The sequence below is a fragment of the Leucoraja erinacea genome, chromosome 37 (assembly GCF_028641065.1).
Source record: "Leucoraja erinacea ecotype New England chromosome 37, Leri_hhj_1, whole genome shotgun sequence".
Classification (NCBI taxonomy): domain Eukaryota; kingdom Metazoa; phylum Chordata; class Chondrichthyes; order Rajiformes; family Rajidae; genus Leucoraja; species Leucoraja erinaceus.
Window position 1 is genome coordinate 1,901,996 of NC_073413.1, and position 15,386 is coordinate 1,917,381.

The following is a 15,386-nucleotide window of genomic DNA, read 5'->3' on the forward strand; positions in this document are numbered from 1 at the left end:
CTCCCTCAATAGCAATGATGTCCTTCCTCAAATTAGACGACCAAAATTGCACACAATACTCCAGATGCGGTCTCACCAGGGCCCTGTACAACTGCAGTAGAACCTCCTTGCTCCGAAACTCAAAGCTCTCACAATGAAGACCTACATGCCATTGGCTTTCTTCACTGCCAGCTGTACCTGCATGCTTACTTTCAATGACTGATGTACAAGCACACCCAGGTCTCGTTGCACCTCCCCTTCTCCTAATCTGACACCATTCATATAATAATCTGCCTTCCTGTTCTTGCCACCAGAGTGGATAATCTCACAAAGTGGACAACCTCACAAAATAGTTTTCCTTGAATTGATCGGCATATTTAAAAGGGGAGTTATCAGGCCGTAAAAAAAGTAAACATCTCTGAAGTCATTAGCTTTATTAATAAATATTAATAAATAGTAAAAATCCAAACAAAGATATTGATTAGCTAAAAATAAACAATTTTTGAGTTCAAACAAGCCAAACTAATGAACTGACTGCAGAGGAAGTCTCCTCCTCAACACAGGATGACGGATGAATAATTTTTTGCAGTTGCACGAACAATTAGAGACGGATAAAATCAAGGTGCATTTACTCTGTTTTACAGTGGCTTGCAAAAGTTTTCATACCCCTTGAACTTTTCCACATTTTGTCACGTTACAACCACAAACGTAAATGTATTTTATTGGGATTTTATGTGATAGACCCACACAAAGTGGTGCATAATTGTGAAGTGGAAGGAAAATGATACATGGTTTTCAAATTTTTTTACAAATAAAAAACTGAAAAGTGTGGCGTGCAAAAGTATTCAGCCCCCCTGAGTCAATACTTTGTAGAACCACCTTTCGCTGCAATTACAGCTACAAATCTTTTGGAGTATGTCTCTACAAGCTTTGCACATCTAGAGACTGAAATGTTTGCCCATTCTTCTTTGCAAAATAGCTCAAGCTCAGTCAGATTGTATGGAGAGCGTCTGTGAACAGCAATTTTCAAGTCTTGCCAGAGATTCTCAATTGGATTTAGGTCTGGACTTTGACCGGGCCATTCTAACACATGAATATGCTTTGATCTAAACCATTACATTTTAGCTCTGGCTGTATGTTTAGGGTCGTTGTCCTGCTGGAAGGTGAACCTCCGCCCCAGTCTCAAGTCTTTTGCAGACTATAACAGGTTTTCTTCCAAGATTGCCCTGTATTTGGCTCCATCCATCTTCCCATCAACTCTGACCAGCTTCCCTGTCCCTGCTGAAGAAAAGCATCCCCACAGCATGATGCTGCCACCACCATGTTTCACAGTGGGGATGGTGTGTTCAGGGTGATGTGCAGTGTTAGTTTTCCGCCACACATAGCGTTTTGCATTTAGGCCAAAAACTTCAATTTTGGTCTCATCTGACCAGAGCACCTTCCTCCACATGTTTGCTGTGTCCCCCCACATGGCTTGTGGCAAACTGCAAACGGGACTTCTTATGGCTTTTTTTCAACAATGGCTTTCTTCTTGCCACTCTTCCATAAAGGCCCGATTTGTGGAGTCCACGACTAATAGTTGTCCTGTGGACAGATTCTCCCACCTGAGCTGTGGATCTCTGCAGCTCCTCCAGAGTTACCATGGGCCTCTTGGCTGCTTCTCTGATCAATGCTCTCCTTGCCCGGCCTGTCAGTTTAGGTGGACTGCCATGTCTTGGTAGGTTTGCAGTTGTGCCATACTCTTTTCATTTTCGGATGATGGATTGAACAGTGCTCCGTGAGATGTTCAAAGCTTGGGATATTTTTTTATAACCTAACCCTGCTTTAAACTTCTCCACAACTTTATCCCTGACCTGTCTGGTGTGTTCCTTGGGCTTCATGATGCTGTTTGTTCACTAATGTTCTCTAACAAACCTCTGAGGCCTTCACAGAACAGCTGTATTTATACTGAGATTAGATTACACACAAGTGGACTCTATTTACTAATTAGGTCACTTCTGAAGGCAATTGGTTGCACTGGATTTGATTTAGGGGTATCAGAGTAAAGGGGGTTGAATACTTTTGCACGCCACACTTTTCAGTTTTTTATTTGTAAAAAAATTTGAAAAACATGTATCATTTTCCTTCCACTTCACAATTATGTGCCACTTTGTGTTGGTCTATCACATAAAATCCCAATAAAATACATTTACGTTTATGGTTGTAACATGACAAAATGTGGAAAAGTTCAAGGGGTATGAATATTTTTGCAAGCCACTGTACGTCAGTATATATTAACTAAATGTATAGAACTACAGAAGAATTAAAAATTAATGCAAGATACAGGGATAAACTGAGCAATATAAGAAATGTTTACATTAATTTTACTTGATGCCAGTAATTTGCTGTCCATACATGAAAATTGCTATATTACTCCTTTCATTACCATCCCACCTTGTAGCTAACCCCCTGAGTTTATTAGTGAATAGTATGGATCGTACCTTTGCTGCCACCTCTGCACTGATCTCTTCTTGGGTTTCTGCCAACCGTTTCTTTGCAATTTCGGTTCTTCTGTCGCAGTCTGTGATAAATGACTGCAAGTGATCCATCGCCTTAAGAGGAGGAGACAATAGTTAGTCTTGGAAGTGCAATCAACTTATATCTAGGACATTTCGGGATCAATGATTAAGTTTGTAACACGCTTAAATAGAGGTCAAGGGAGGCCGAGAAAGGGAGGTGTACAGATTTGGAGAGGAGATGTATGTTTCATAAAATTAAGAATTTTCAAAATGTATGTGGATGAAGTTTGGTTCAATCCCAACGGCCGAATACTTGACCATAGTGTTGCACCATTACTGATTTTACAATAAATCAATGTTTGATCTCTAGTTTATTGATGTGGATAGCTCCGTGATTGAGTGCCAAGCTTGGGAAAGTGATATTAGGAATAAAGTAGTTTTTTTTTTTTGAGGGAGACAATTGCATTAATATGAATGGATAAATAGTAGTTGCCTATAGTCTGTGCAGTGTTTTCAACAACGTTAAGACCACTCTCTGGAAAACACAATGTCAATACTATATCTTTGGTTCACAGTTTCAGCAACAGTCTAACTTGAAACATGAAGAGTCTCTTTTTTTTTGTAAATGCTACCTGATCTGTTGAGCATTTTGCTTCCTATTTCAAAGTATTTCATATCCTGTTACGGTGACAGAATGCGGGGAAATAATCAAAAGTATCTGTGCAAATAGTTCAACACAAATATAATTCACCAGCATCCAAGAACTAATTTCTACAACAAATATGTACAAATCCGTTGCCAAGCAAGGCAGATTCAGAAACAGGTCTATTCAATTACTGCTCCACATCACTAAATCGTCAAAAGAAAATCTCAAAATATTTATTATATCAACAGGGTTTGTAAGTAATCCAAGCGGAATATCAGGTGCTGTTCTTCCGGTTTGCATTTGGCCTCACTCTGGCAATGGGAAAAGCCACGGACAGAAAGTTCGGTATGGGAATAGGAAGGAGAGTTAAAATGGCTAGCAATAGGGAGCTGCAGTAGGCCTTGGTAGACATAGCGCAATTGTTCAATGGAGCGGCCACCTAGTTTACATATGGTCTTGCCAATTTACAGCCCAACAGTATGAGCAGTGAATATCCCCACACCCTCTCTCCTTGCTCTGCCCCCTCCCACCTCCTAGTGTGCACACACTTCTCTCACCATTCCAGTCACTTCTCCTTCTCTGTACGCTCATCTTCCATCCACGAGTCAGGCATTTCCATTTTATCCCGATCTTTACCCACCCCAGTCCCCGTCCACTCATATCCCTCCCTGTCTTTACACTTCAATTCTTTGCTTATCCGACATCCTTTTGTCTCCTTGTCACCTCTAACCTTTGTCACTTCCTCATTCTGTCCACCTGTCGCTTGCAGGCTTTGCCCCATTCCACCTCTCTTTTCCAGATTTTACCTCCCACTCCAGTCAGTCTGAACGGTCCCAATCCAAAAGTAATCCGTCCATTCCCTCCAGAGATGCTGCCTGCCCCACTCAGTTATTAGAAATTTAAAAATCAGTATCTCTGGAGGATATAGATAGGTGATGTTTTGGGTCTGGACTGTTTCTGCAAATTCAGTTTTGGTATTATGATGATGATGATCTAAAGTGAATTTATTATACTTTGGGTAAAAAAAACAAAAAAACAAGCAATGGTTTTAAAATGTTTAGCCTTTATTCGTAGAAAAGTTAAAAGGGCACAGTTTGGCTTCAACTGTAAGCAGCCAGAGAGTACATCTAAAAGTCTATGCACAAGTCTGGACACTGCACCTTCGAGAGAGTATAAATTAACTTTCAAAAGGATTAATTTGCAGATTCACTAGATGTCCATAGGTTAAACTTTGCTATCAACTAATGTTATAATCCTTAAAATACAGAATGCTGGGCAGTGATTTGATTTATATTTTTAGGATTTTGAAAGGGAACATTTGTGCTTAGATGTTGAAACAAAAATGTTGCTTAATGGAAAAAAACATTAAAGATCTACTTTGTGAGATTCAACAACTCTTGGCAAATACCAATGATGTTGTAGTGTACAGCATGTTTGAGCAAGGTTGTGATATCAATACCAGTTTCTGCTGAATTTGAGAGCAGTTGTACAAGGTCTACTGAGATCTCTATTATCCTTGCAGTATATTGGGTTTCATTAAATTATTCCAACAAATTAGCTAAGTAGTCTATAATTTGGAACACAACATATTTTCTTTAAAAAGGAAATTAAACTGAAACCCTAATTGGAAATGGAAGTTGGCAATTTTTAATCACTTTAAAGATTTCTCATCTTGACGTGGAATAGGAACACACATTAAGAAATAGAAATAAACATTATTCATAACGTTTGTACCAATTAATCACATGACTACTTACATCCATTTCAAAAAAGTGGTCCTTCAACTTGGAGGCAATTTCATAGTCCGCTCTTAGTGCAAGGTCATGAACCTTTGTGCATTCTCCAAGGTCCATTCGCTGTAGGAAATAGGAGAATATTTTTTGTATTACTAACTAATCAATATTAAATAGGAAACAAAAATACTAGACTGTTCCGCACCAAAGAGACAATAGAAAATAATAGGTGGTTATAATCAAATATAAGGAACCATTTGCAGCTACATTTAAAGCAGCAAATGATTTAAGGACTCGGCATAGAGAAATTTGCACAGCAAAACAAGTGGTAAGTTATCAATACACATCATAAAGTTATTTTACACAAGTTCCTTATTTACACTCTAAAGATGAGGGAATTGTTTGGGTGACAGTACAGGCCTCTTGCTTCCGACAGGCAAATCCTTTCTTGTTAATCTGTCACAGTGTGTTACAATGTGTTGGATTATCGAATATGTCGGATGTACGAATTTTAAGTTCTCACAGATAATGGCCTGACAATAATAGAGAATGCTCTGCTTCAATTTAAAGGTCATTCTTGCACAGAAAGCTGTCTGATTAATGTTAGGAGTGGAATGAGCTACGATAAATGTCATAAAATCTGCAGAATAGCTCATATGTGGTTAATTGTAACTGGGTAAACCAACAGTAACGAGTATCCTGAAAAGGTAGAAATATGCACAATAAATCTCGAACTGCGGAACAGACAGTACCCCCAGAAGCTCCGAACCCCAGTAAGTTGCACAAGCCACCCACAATGAGAGGAAAATATTCATGTGAGAATAGTTTAACAAGCAACTGCACTTCCAAAAGCTGCAGCCACTTCCATGTTACAAGTTTCACTTGTATTTAATGATGTTAAAGCCAGCTAATTGAATAAACATTTGTCTAACATTTGTTCTAGTTTCTGAGCACATCATGATAATATGAAGCTATCTTTAGCAGATGTTGTGGGCTGTTATCAGAGTACGGTCATTTATAAGCTTGGTGTATACAGTACAACAAATTACTCTCCAGATGAATGAGATGGCTGGATGGGCTGTAAGTTGAAGGAAGAGTTGGAGGCACGTGGCCTGAAAGTTTTGATTTGCACTGACCATCAGATAAACAATTGAAATATAATGATAAATCAACTATAGGTTTTGGAAAAAAACGTGTCTGAGACGGAATAGGAAATTAATGAGAATATCTACGGTGAATTAAGATCTGTTACACACGGGTTAGTGTTGGATAGTGAATATTCCAGAACAATAAGTGTAGGATGAGCAAAAATGTACTATATCTGAAAAAAAAGGGAAAAGTTTCATCTGCCAAGCTTATGCCCCTGCCCTCCCCTCTACAATATTCCAGTAACTTTTAAAACAAAAACCATGGGTTGCAAGTTTATTTTAAATGAAGATGCGTTGTTTCTTCTTAAAGCATCATAAATTATTTATAGTTAACTCACTACTGATCCGATTTAGTCTGCTTAATTATAGAGTTTGTTTTCTGTGTCAGAACAAAACATAGCAACGGCGGCCTTGGAAGCCTGAAACCTGCTTAACTTGCTGAACAATAACATTCTTGGTATCCAGGAATTGGTATTAAGGTCTCTGCATAAAGAAACATAACCACTTTAAGCACTTTAGGATACTCCAAAATTATTTACAAGCAATATTGCACTTCTGAAACATGATTTTAACAAACACACGAGCTTCTGGAAAAAAAAGGTGCATAGACCATGCAGATCTTTGTGCCTATTTAAATAAGATCTTGTGCAATTAGTACCCTAACATATTAATTGTGTTCATGCAATAGTTACATTTGATACTCAACATCCAAAACTTATGAGGGATAGGAGTCCCAATTACCATTTGCCGGTGTTTCCTAAATTTAAAATTCTAAGATCTTGCCCCTTTCCCAAAATCCTTCCTGTGAAATTGTTCCTCTGCATTTGCACTACAGAATCCTTTAATGCTTAACCATTATCCGTTATTTAATTTGCTACACATTATAATTGGATATTTATATTGTTCCCTGTTTGCCAGATTTCTACTTTTCACTATATTTGTTAAATTATAGCTAAGCTAGCTAGCTGTTTTTAACATGTTAGTTGGCTTTGTGCATTGTCATTTCTGAAACAGCAATAAAACCGTCCCAAGTATATTCTCGAACTTTGATTGCCCTTGTTACATGGCTTACTTTGGTTCTCCACTTGTTAAATTAAAATTTACAACTGTAACTACGTTGTGTACATTTATACATTCACTCCTGCCAATTTTAGTGCTGTCAAAGTTCTCAGATAACTACCAGGGCCTCATATCTTTACTATTCTTCAGTTAGACATCTGCCTTTTCACCGCCAACGAACACTTTACTTTCCACTGTTGTACCCGGTTTGTTCCCCACCTTTTTCCAATAATACAAAAATCTTGCAGCCCAGAAAAGTTAGATGTTAATATTGCCCAGTTTGTAACCAAGATCTCTTAATTAGTCATAACATGAACTTTAAAGCATTTCAAGCTTCTAGGTAATCTATTTCACTTCTTATGATGCACATTTCTGATCCATATACATCATTTGTAATTGTCCAACTACCTCCACCTTGCTCATGCAACTTCATGGTCCCCTGCATAAGAAGACAGCACTAGCAGGCTTAGGGGTGTAAATCTGGTGTTAAAAGTTTAAAAAAAAACACAGGGTGCTTAAATGACATGGTTTACAAGAATGGAGTTGAATGCCATTTGTATGCTGGTACTGGTTCAATTTATGTTTATTTAAATGTTATTGCCAAGATGAGAGATAGCTGATCTAGGTAACAGCAAATCACTGATTTTAATCATTCTGTGGACCTTTTGATCTTGCCGCAGACTCTTACAAATTTTATTCAATCAACAACCATGCGATGGCCACATGCGTCACAAAATTCACCGTAAGAAAATTTGTAAATCGTTACTCAAAAATTTAAGAAAGGGAATCAAATTCACTCTCAAATAAAAGTAAATAAAACAACAATTTTTTTCAATTTGTATTTCTTGGCATAAGCGCATATGACACTGCTTCACATTATGGAAAATTGTAATTGGCCTCGTTCTAGGAATGCTTTCTACCTCATAATGCGAGTCACCTGTATTTCGTTCACGAGTATGGGATTAGGAAGCATGATAAAAATAAACATCACATATAAATCGTATAAATCTGAGATTAAAAAAAGCTTCATATGAAATATGATTGTATAAAGCCTAAATTTTAAGCTTTACTCTGAGACTAAATGAAACAAATTTCGCTGGGAATTATTCACTACAAATGGCCTTTGAATCGACAAAAAAACACAAATTGCACACAATTATGTGTCTCTCCGACCCAACTGGCAAAGCGTTTGTGGATGTAACAGCTCCAATAACAATCAGATTGGACCTGGTTAAGATGATTGTGCATGTTTAATTATCTGAATCAAGTACGAATTCATGTGGAAACATTCCCAATGTTCATTGATGCCCAGAACATCAATATTTTAAGATAAAGACATGGATTAAACTTGGACAGCATTGGCAAATGAGCCCTTACATCCCCTCTTTCTCCATCCCACCCCCACCCTAGTCGTTATACTGGTTTCACTGTCGTGCTGTTGAGTTTCACTGTGTGTATACCCCACAGCCGACAATGGCTATACTAACAAGAGCTGTTTGACCATGACTCTACAAAATGATGTTACAGTAGCAATGCACTACAGTCATCGCATGCGGTCATTTCTTACAATGGTGACAAGAAACGTCAAGCTATCCCATTACATGATGGAATGTGTTAGGTGTCCCGTTTCCTGTGTTATTGCAGCTATGTTCATAGAATCATTTCAGAACAATCAAAATGGAGAAAAAACAGATTATTTCTGAAGCCTTTGCCTTGGCAACTTTAATTTGAAGTGCACATTTCCCATGCACAAAGCCGTCACATAAATTGTATGACAGCCTTGCTAGTTTATCATGAAGCTCTGTTGAAGCAAAACCACTTGTAGGAATATAGCAACCAATTTTCTCTCAGCAAAGACCCACATCAGAAATATAATAATGATCCTACAATTTATTTCAATGATAAATCTTATGCGAGACACCTGGCAAAGCAGCAATCTGGACAACCATGGTTGTCACTCTGGAAGATGTCAACTGCTCCAGGGGACAAGGAGGGGGCGGCGGTGGAGTGAACAAAACGCAGGCCGATAGGAATTAGCCGCAGCTGGCGAGAGGGGAGGGAGCCTCATGGTGACTTAGCGTATCCTGTCGGTGGCAGGGGACTGAAGGAAGCACTGTCGGCCTGTGGCTACAACACCGTCCGTGTCAACCGGCAGCAACTGGTGAAGACCAGTGGCATCATCACCTAATTTTAAGGTGAAATGACAAAAAGTGCTAGTGTAACTCAGCAGGTCAGGCAGCATCTCTGGAGAACATGGATAGGTGATTTGCAGGTCAGGACCATTTTTCAGACCGATTCAGTTCCTTGTTTCTATCTAGCTTCAAGGTGTTTCCGACATGTAAAATCTGATTTAGGTACGGGTTTATGGAATGTAACCCTTACACAAGTCGGAGAGTGTCTGTAAACTGGAAAAGCAAGGAAAGTCAGCCTTGTAAAGAACAGGGAAGATGATCATAAGTTGATGTTAACATATTATCCAGAATAAAGTATAATTGCTACGATGGTCAATGTAAGTTGGATAAGTTGCCACCATGACATGACAGCAGTACAAAAAACTACCTTGCAATTATTACTGAGTTACTCCAGCACTTAATGTCCTTTTGTGTAAACCTGTATCTACAGTTCCTTGTTTCTAAATGATGAATAAACGATTTGGTTTAAAAAGGCGAAAATAATTGTTTGCAGAACTATAACTATTTCACATTGAACCAACTGAAAAGATTCTACTGATTGAACGTACAGTAACCAATTAAGGAGGTACTTTAGCAGGCTCCATTTTTATTACAAAATGTTCATAATGTCAGAAGAATAACAATAAGAGATGTTTAAAATTACTAAAGGAATAAAATTGTTGTTCTAAGGATTTGATCAATTTCAAAGCCAAAAGGACATATTCGGCGAGAGGACCTGTAACATCGGGCCGCTATTGCGGCGACTGCGGAGGCCTCAAATAGGCCCCGATTACGGGGTGAACAAGAGGAAGAGGACTGGACTTTGCTGCCTTCCCTCACAGTGGGAACCATTGTGGGGGGATGTTTATGTTTTATGTTCAATTCTTCTTTAATGTTGTGTCTTATTTTTATTGGTGTGCTGCAAATGAGAAAATGGCTGCCGGAAGTGAGAGTGAACGCTGGCGCGACTAGCTGCCGCTGCTCTCTCTCCAAATTCTGTAATTTGCTTGTTTTAATCTGTAAGGTGTCCTTGAGTATTCTGAAAGGCGCCCATAAATAAAATGCATTATTATATTTTGTTAACAAAATTATTTACCGTTCCAGAAAGAATGTCGTGTGGGCAGCAGTTCAGGAGATGACTCTTGCAGACTCGATCGTCTGTAAATCTGATTCTCTGCCGACTGGCATCTCCTGTAATACACGGGTCATAATGCAAAACAAGGTTAGACAGGAAATTAGGAATCACAATAAGTAACAAGTTATTCTAGTCTCCCTCTGACAAAGTATGTTTCCAATACCTTGTGCCTTTCCCCAAATTCAATGGACAATTTAAACTAAATAATATATACAATGAGTTCATAATATCGCTCATTGATTGTACAATATTCAGTCTGAAGATATTTTCAGTAATATTACCAAACCCACAGCTATTAAAACTCCAGTTGCTTTTTTGCCAAACCGGTCCTTAGAACAAAAAATATAATATAGTAATTAAACATTATATTTTGAATATAGAGTTCAAGCTCCTTGGCAAATTTAACATCCAACGTCCTCCTACCTGATCGTTTATTTGACATGGCATATTCTCCAGGTAGTTAGGAAAATCAAATCAGTTGCTTTTTGCATATCCAGTGACTGCTTGATATTAACTTATTCATAACTATAGGACTCAATGAAAGTAAAATAATTTTTATAAAATTGTACTGGAGCAATAGATTTGATTAAAAGTTAAAACAGTTTTAAAATAGAATGTTACTTTTAAACATATTAACAAATTGGGACTATATTTGAGAACAATGAGCTTCAGAAATTAATTACTGAAGCTGGAAATATAACCACTGCTATCCCAAGCCATAATAGTGTATTCTATTATAGAAGCTGGTTAATCCACTTAAATCTTTGCCAGTACCAAGGCATACACGGAATATTTATTATTGTAAAACCACAACATTCCAGAGACTACTACCATCAAATATATTACCATTCCAAAAAGTGGACTTTGTTCTGCATAATGATACCATAGGAACACTATAGCTAGCACCTGGGTATTGCCAGAGAGCACTATATATATATATACAGCAGCATTAGTGGGGACTCCTACATCACACCTCAGTTGAAGAATTTTCCCTTCCCATATAGGAAGAGAACAATCTTCAACACCTGGTTAGGATTTCATGGGTTTACCGCAAGATCCAATGCAAATGCAGTAGTCTTCTACAGACATTTCTTTTGGAGTCTGGACTTGCAGGGCAAGGCAGCCATCGGAAACATACTTTTACATCCGAGTACATTTTATTGTCGGCAAGATTTACAAATCACACAGATGATTTCACAGTTGTTTCGGGCAACTTGCATTTTAAGAGGTCATCTACCAGTCTTTTGTAAAAAGGTTCCAGGCAAGTACCATGTCTTGGAAATAAAACCTGTGGGAAAAGTAACTTTGTGATAACTAAATATCTGGCAACAAATTACACCAACTGCAAGGGAAAGAAGCCCACCAACAAAAGTGCCAGTCTATCTGGACTGTGCATGCTTAGAGAGCAGTGTGCATAACATTGTACCACAATTTAATTTCAAACTTACTGGAACAGGCAAAGAGGTCCATATCAACAGATTTAGTAAAAGGAAGTCTGAACTCCTTGTCCTACCTTCAGAGAAACAAGAGGAAATGGTTCATCCAAATGAAGCTCCTTAAAGATTTAAAGAGGTCGCACTACCACTTGAAGCAACTTAAATGACTGACTGAACTCCATTTTAGACTGCAATCATGCCAAAACAACCAAATTAAAATTAGGATTCCAATTTAAGTAAGGGTATTCAGAGGCGATCACTTACAGTATTCTCCATACTGACCTGATTCGAACCCACTTTATACACCTGCCCACGCACTTCTTTCATCTAGCTGCATTGGAGCCATTACATATGAGAGCGATAACGGACAGGAGAAAAACACATTGAAATCACATAAAACTAAAAAAAATTAAAAAAAAGATGAAAACACCACTGAGAAGACGAGTTATAAATACATTATAAATCACCATCCAGTATTTTATAACCTCAATTATGTCACAGAAGTGCAGTGCGTTCACTTGTCTAGACTACTCCAAGCAGTTAACTTGTTAATTCTAAACCCACGTGTGGCAAAATTTAGAATGCTGTTACAAAAAAAAAAAAAAAGCACATGGGAAATAACATAAGCTCCATTAAGATCACACGCCAAACAATATGCAAATCTTCACAAATATAGTTTTGGTAGTTGCATCACCCTACCCTACAGATCCTGTGTTGCAGTGGTCCAAACATAGACCGCATGCCAGGTGAACTCCTGTGAGAGTAAAGCATTGTTTAATGGATATAAACTGCTCAGAGTAGAAAAACATGAGTTAAAGATATCTTTTTAAAAATTACACATTAATAAACCAGAAACTGCACGGTTGACTTTGTCTCAACTACATGACCATCATTAATTCCCCATTCCACTTTCCACAATTCTATACATAGTTCTTTTCCAAGACATGATACCTTATGGAATGCTCAGTCCAGTAAAAAAAAAGCTATTTGAAATCAACTGCAAAGAATCCTTGGGTTGTTTTTTGGAACAAATGAGTAAAAAAAAATGAATTGAAAGCTTGCCAAATGAGAATACACACTGCGAGGACACCAGCCTCCATCTCTTCCACTATTAGTGACTCAGTTGCAGTGTTTTACACCCTGCATGTTGGGAAGTTAAAAAAGGGGAAAGTGTTCAGTGTTACACACCTGTAAGACGGGACTTGCACTAATCACACACCAAGTAAAAATGAAACTAAATTACCTTTTTATTTGCTTTTAAACAATATATTCAAAATAGTAACAGTAAACACAGTTGATTTCACAGTTTACTTCTCTGAAGGCCATTCCAAATTAAAATGTAGGTTTTTTTGTTGCACTGCACAACTGTGAGAAAGATTATTTCTCATACACTGGAGACAACTCAAGGCTATTAACAAAATTACACTTTTATCTCACACGTGTTATAATCAGAACTAATTTGAAATTCCAAAAGCTTAAAGGAAAATGCAAAATGAGGTGGATATTACCCTTTTCCTAAAGAGTGATTAAATTAGGATAAGAAAATTCAATGTGAAGGAACACAGTGTGGAGGGCTTAAAAACCAACAGGATGCTGGTGGCTTCTGGTTAAATGTTTGATTCAGTCCTAGTTCTGATAAGATCTCACATAGAATGCCATACCCAATAGTTTGATATTTTTTCTCAACAAGTCTTGACATTAATATTTGTAAAAAAAATAAATTTGAATTCCAAGATATGAACCACCTTCAGTTTAATTGATAGATCATTTGTTATAATTTTGAATGGACAATTCCAATTTCTGGAAAGGTTAGGCAGAAATGATTGGTATAGCAATCAGATTTAAACCATGAGCTTATCCATTTTCCAATAAGTATATTTTATACCAATTATTTGGCAAACAAGTGCCAGATACACTAAATTCTAATCTATAGATCAGAAATGTATTAATTATGAACAAACTAACTAAAAGGTCATTAAAAAAAAGAGCTGGCAATAAGAAACTGAAACAAGAAAGTGTTGACATTTTTGCAGAAAACACAAACATTGGACCATATTTGATAAGACACAAAATGCTGGAGTAACTCTGCGGGACAGGCAGCATCTCTGTAGAGAAGTAACGGGTGACTTTTCGGGTCAAGACCCTTCTTCAGACAGAGTCAGGGGATGGGAGACAGAGGACTGAAGACTGCAACGACCAGGTTCAGAAACAGCTTCTTCCCCACAGCCATCAGGCTATTAAACTCAACTCAACCAAAACTCTGAACATTAATAGCCCATTATCTGTTTATTTGCACTTTATCTGTTTTATTTATTCATGTGTGTATATATTTATATAATGGTATATGGACACACTGATCTGTTCTGTATCCATGCCTTCTATATTCTGTTGTGCTGAAGCAAAGCAAGAATTTCATTGTCCTATCTTGGACACATGACAATAAACTCTCTTGAATCTTGAGATATGGAAGAGCAAGGTGTGAAAACAAGAGATCAGCTGAGTGATCGTTTAGCTGAACACCACCGCTCAGTCCGCCAGGCCTATGTGATTTCACGGCTGCTAAACACGACCCCTCCCATTCTGTACTTTCTGTCCTCCTCCAGTGTCAGAGTGAGGCCGCACAAAAATTGGAGGAACTGCACCTCATATTTTGCTTGGGCAGCTTACAACCAAGCGCTATGAATATTGACTTCTCTAACTTCAAGTAACCTTTGTTTTCCCTCTCTATCCCTCCCCCATCCAAGTTCTCGGACTAGTTTCACTGTCCCCCTGATTAAATGTTATTGATTATATGCCTCGTTGTCACCTGCCCCACTGCGAACAATGATCCAATCTGCATTTTCCTTGTGCTTCGTCCCCTTTGATTCTTGTTTTCGCACCTTACCCTTCCATATCTCTATACCTCCCTCTCCCCTGACTCTCAGTCTGAAGAAGGGTCTCGACCCAAAACGTCACCCATTCCTTCTCTCCAGATGCTGCCTGTCCCGCTGAGGTACTCCAGCATTTTGTGTCTATCTTCAGTGTAAACCAGCATCTGTAGTTATCTCTGTTTCCTAAAAAGTTAATCTCCACAGCTGATGCAGCTCATTTCCAAGCAATTACATGCTTAGCAGCATTTAAAATCGGGATTTAAGGTGCATTTTAATTTTCTAATTCTTAAACAGATGTAGTTAAAATGATGTAGCGCTGCTTCTTTTCTATAGCTTGGCCTTCATGTTCTGGTTATCTAAACTGCCTTTTGACTAATCAAGACTACAAAATTCACTACAATTCAGAGCTGTAAACCTCAACTATCTTAACAATATTTTCATCATCAAACTTTGCAAGTTAAACTATGACATCAAATAAGCGTTGCACAACGCTTAAAAATTAATCTAAATTCAACTTGAGACAAATTAGGAAGCAATTTCAAAGTGAATGTACAAAAATAATTATATTTCTAGTTTTAGACAGCAATGCATTTAGCCAGAAATGCGCTTGTGAGAAAACTGCACTGAAACTAACTTACACATTTCATATCACCTTTCAACTATGATGTGTACATCCAAACAGTCCATGCAATGAGCACTGTACAGAATCTA

The 15,386-nt window shown here is 37.9% G+C and overlaps 1 protein-coding gene across 6 annotated transcripts in view; it reads right to left on the reverse strand.

The window, feature by feature from the left end:
* LOC129713749 (putative RNA-binding protein Luc7-like 2) overlaps positions 1 to 15,386 on the reverse strand; it is a 57,399-nt gene that overhangs the window by 25,737 nt on the left and 16,276 nt on the right. For 5 of the 6 annotated variants that reach the window (XM_055663024.1, XM_055663023.1, XM_055663027.1 and 2 more), the window contains 3 exons: positions 10,331 to 10,425; positions 4,881 to 4,979; positions 2,460 to 2,570 (listed from right to left, as the gene is read on the reverse strand). In XM_055663024.1, coding sequence (XP_055518999.1) covers positions 2,460 to 2,570; positions 4,881 to 4,979; positions 10,331 to 10,425 — 305 coding nt within the window. Of the gene's footprint in view, positions 1 to 2,459; positions 2,571 to 4,880; positions 4,980 to 10,330; positions 10,426 to 11,587; positions 11,658 to 15,386 lie in introns of those variants that run through there. The other variant, XM_055663025.1, reaches the window with a different exon arrangement.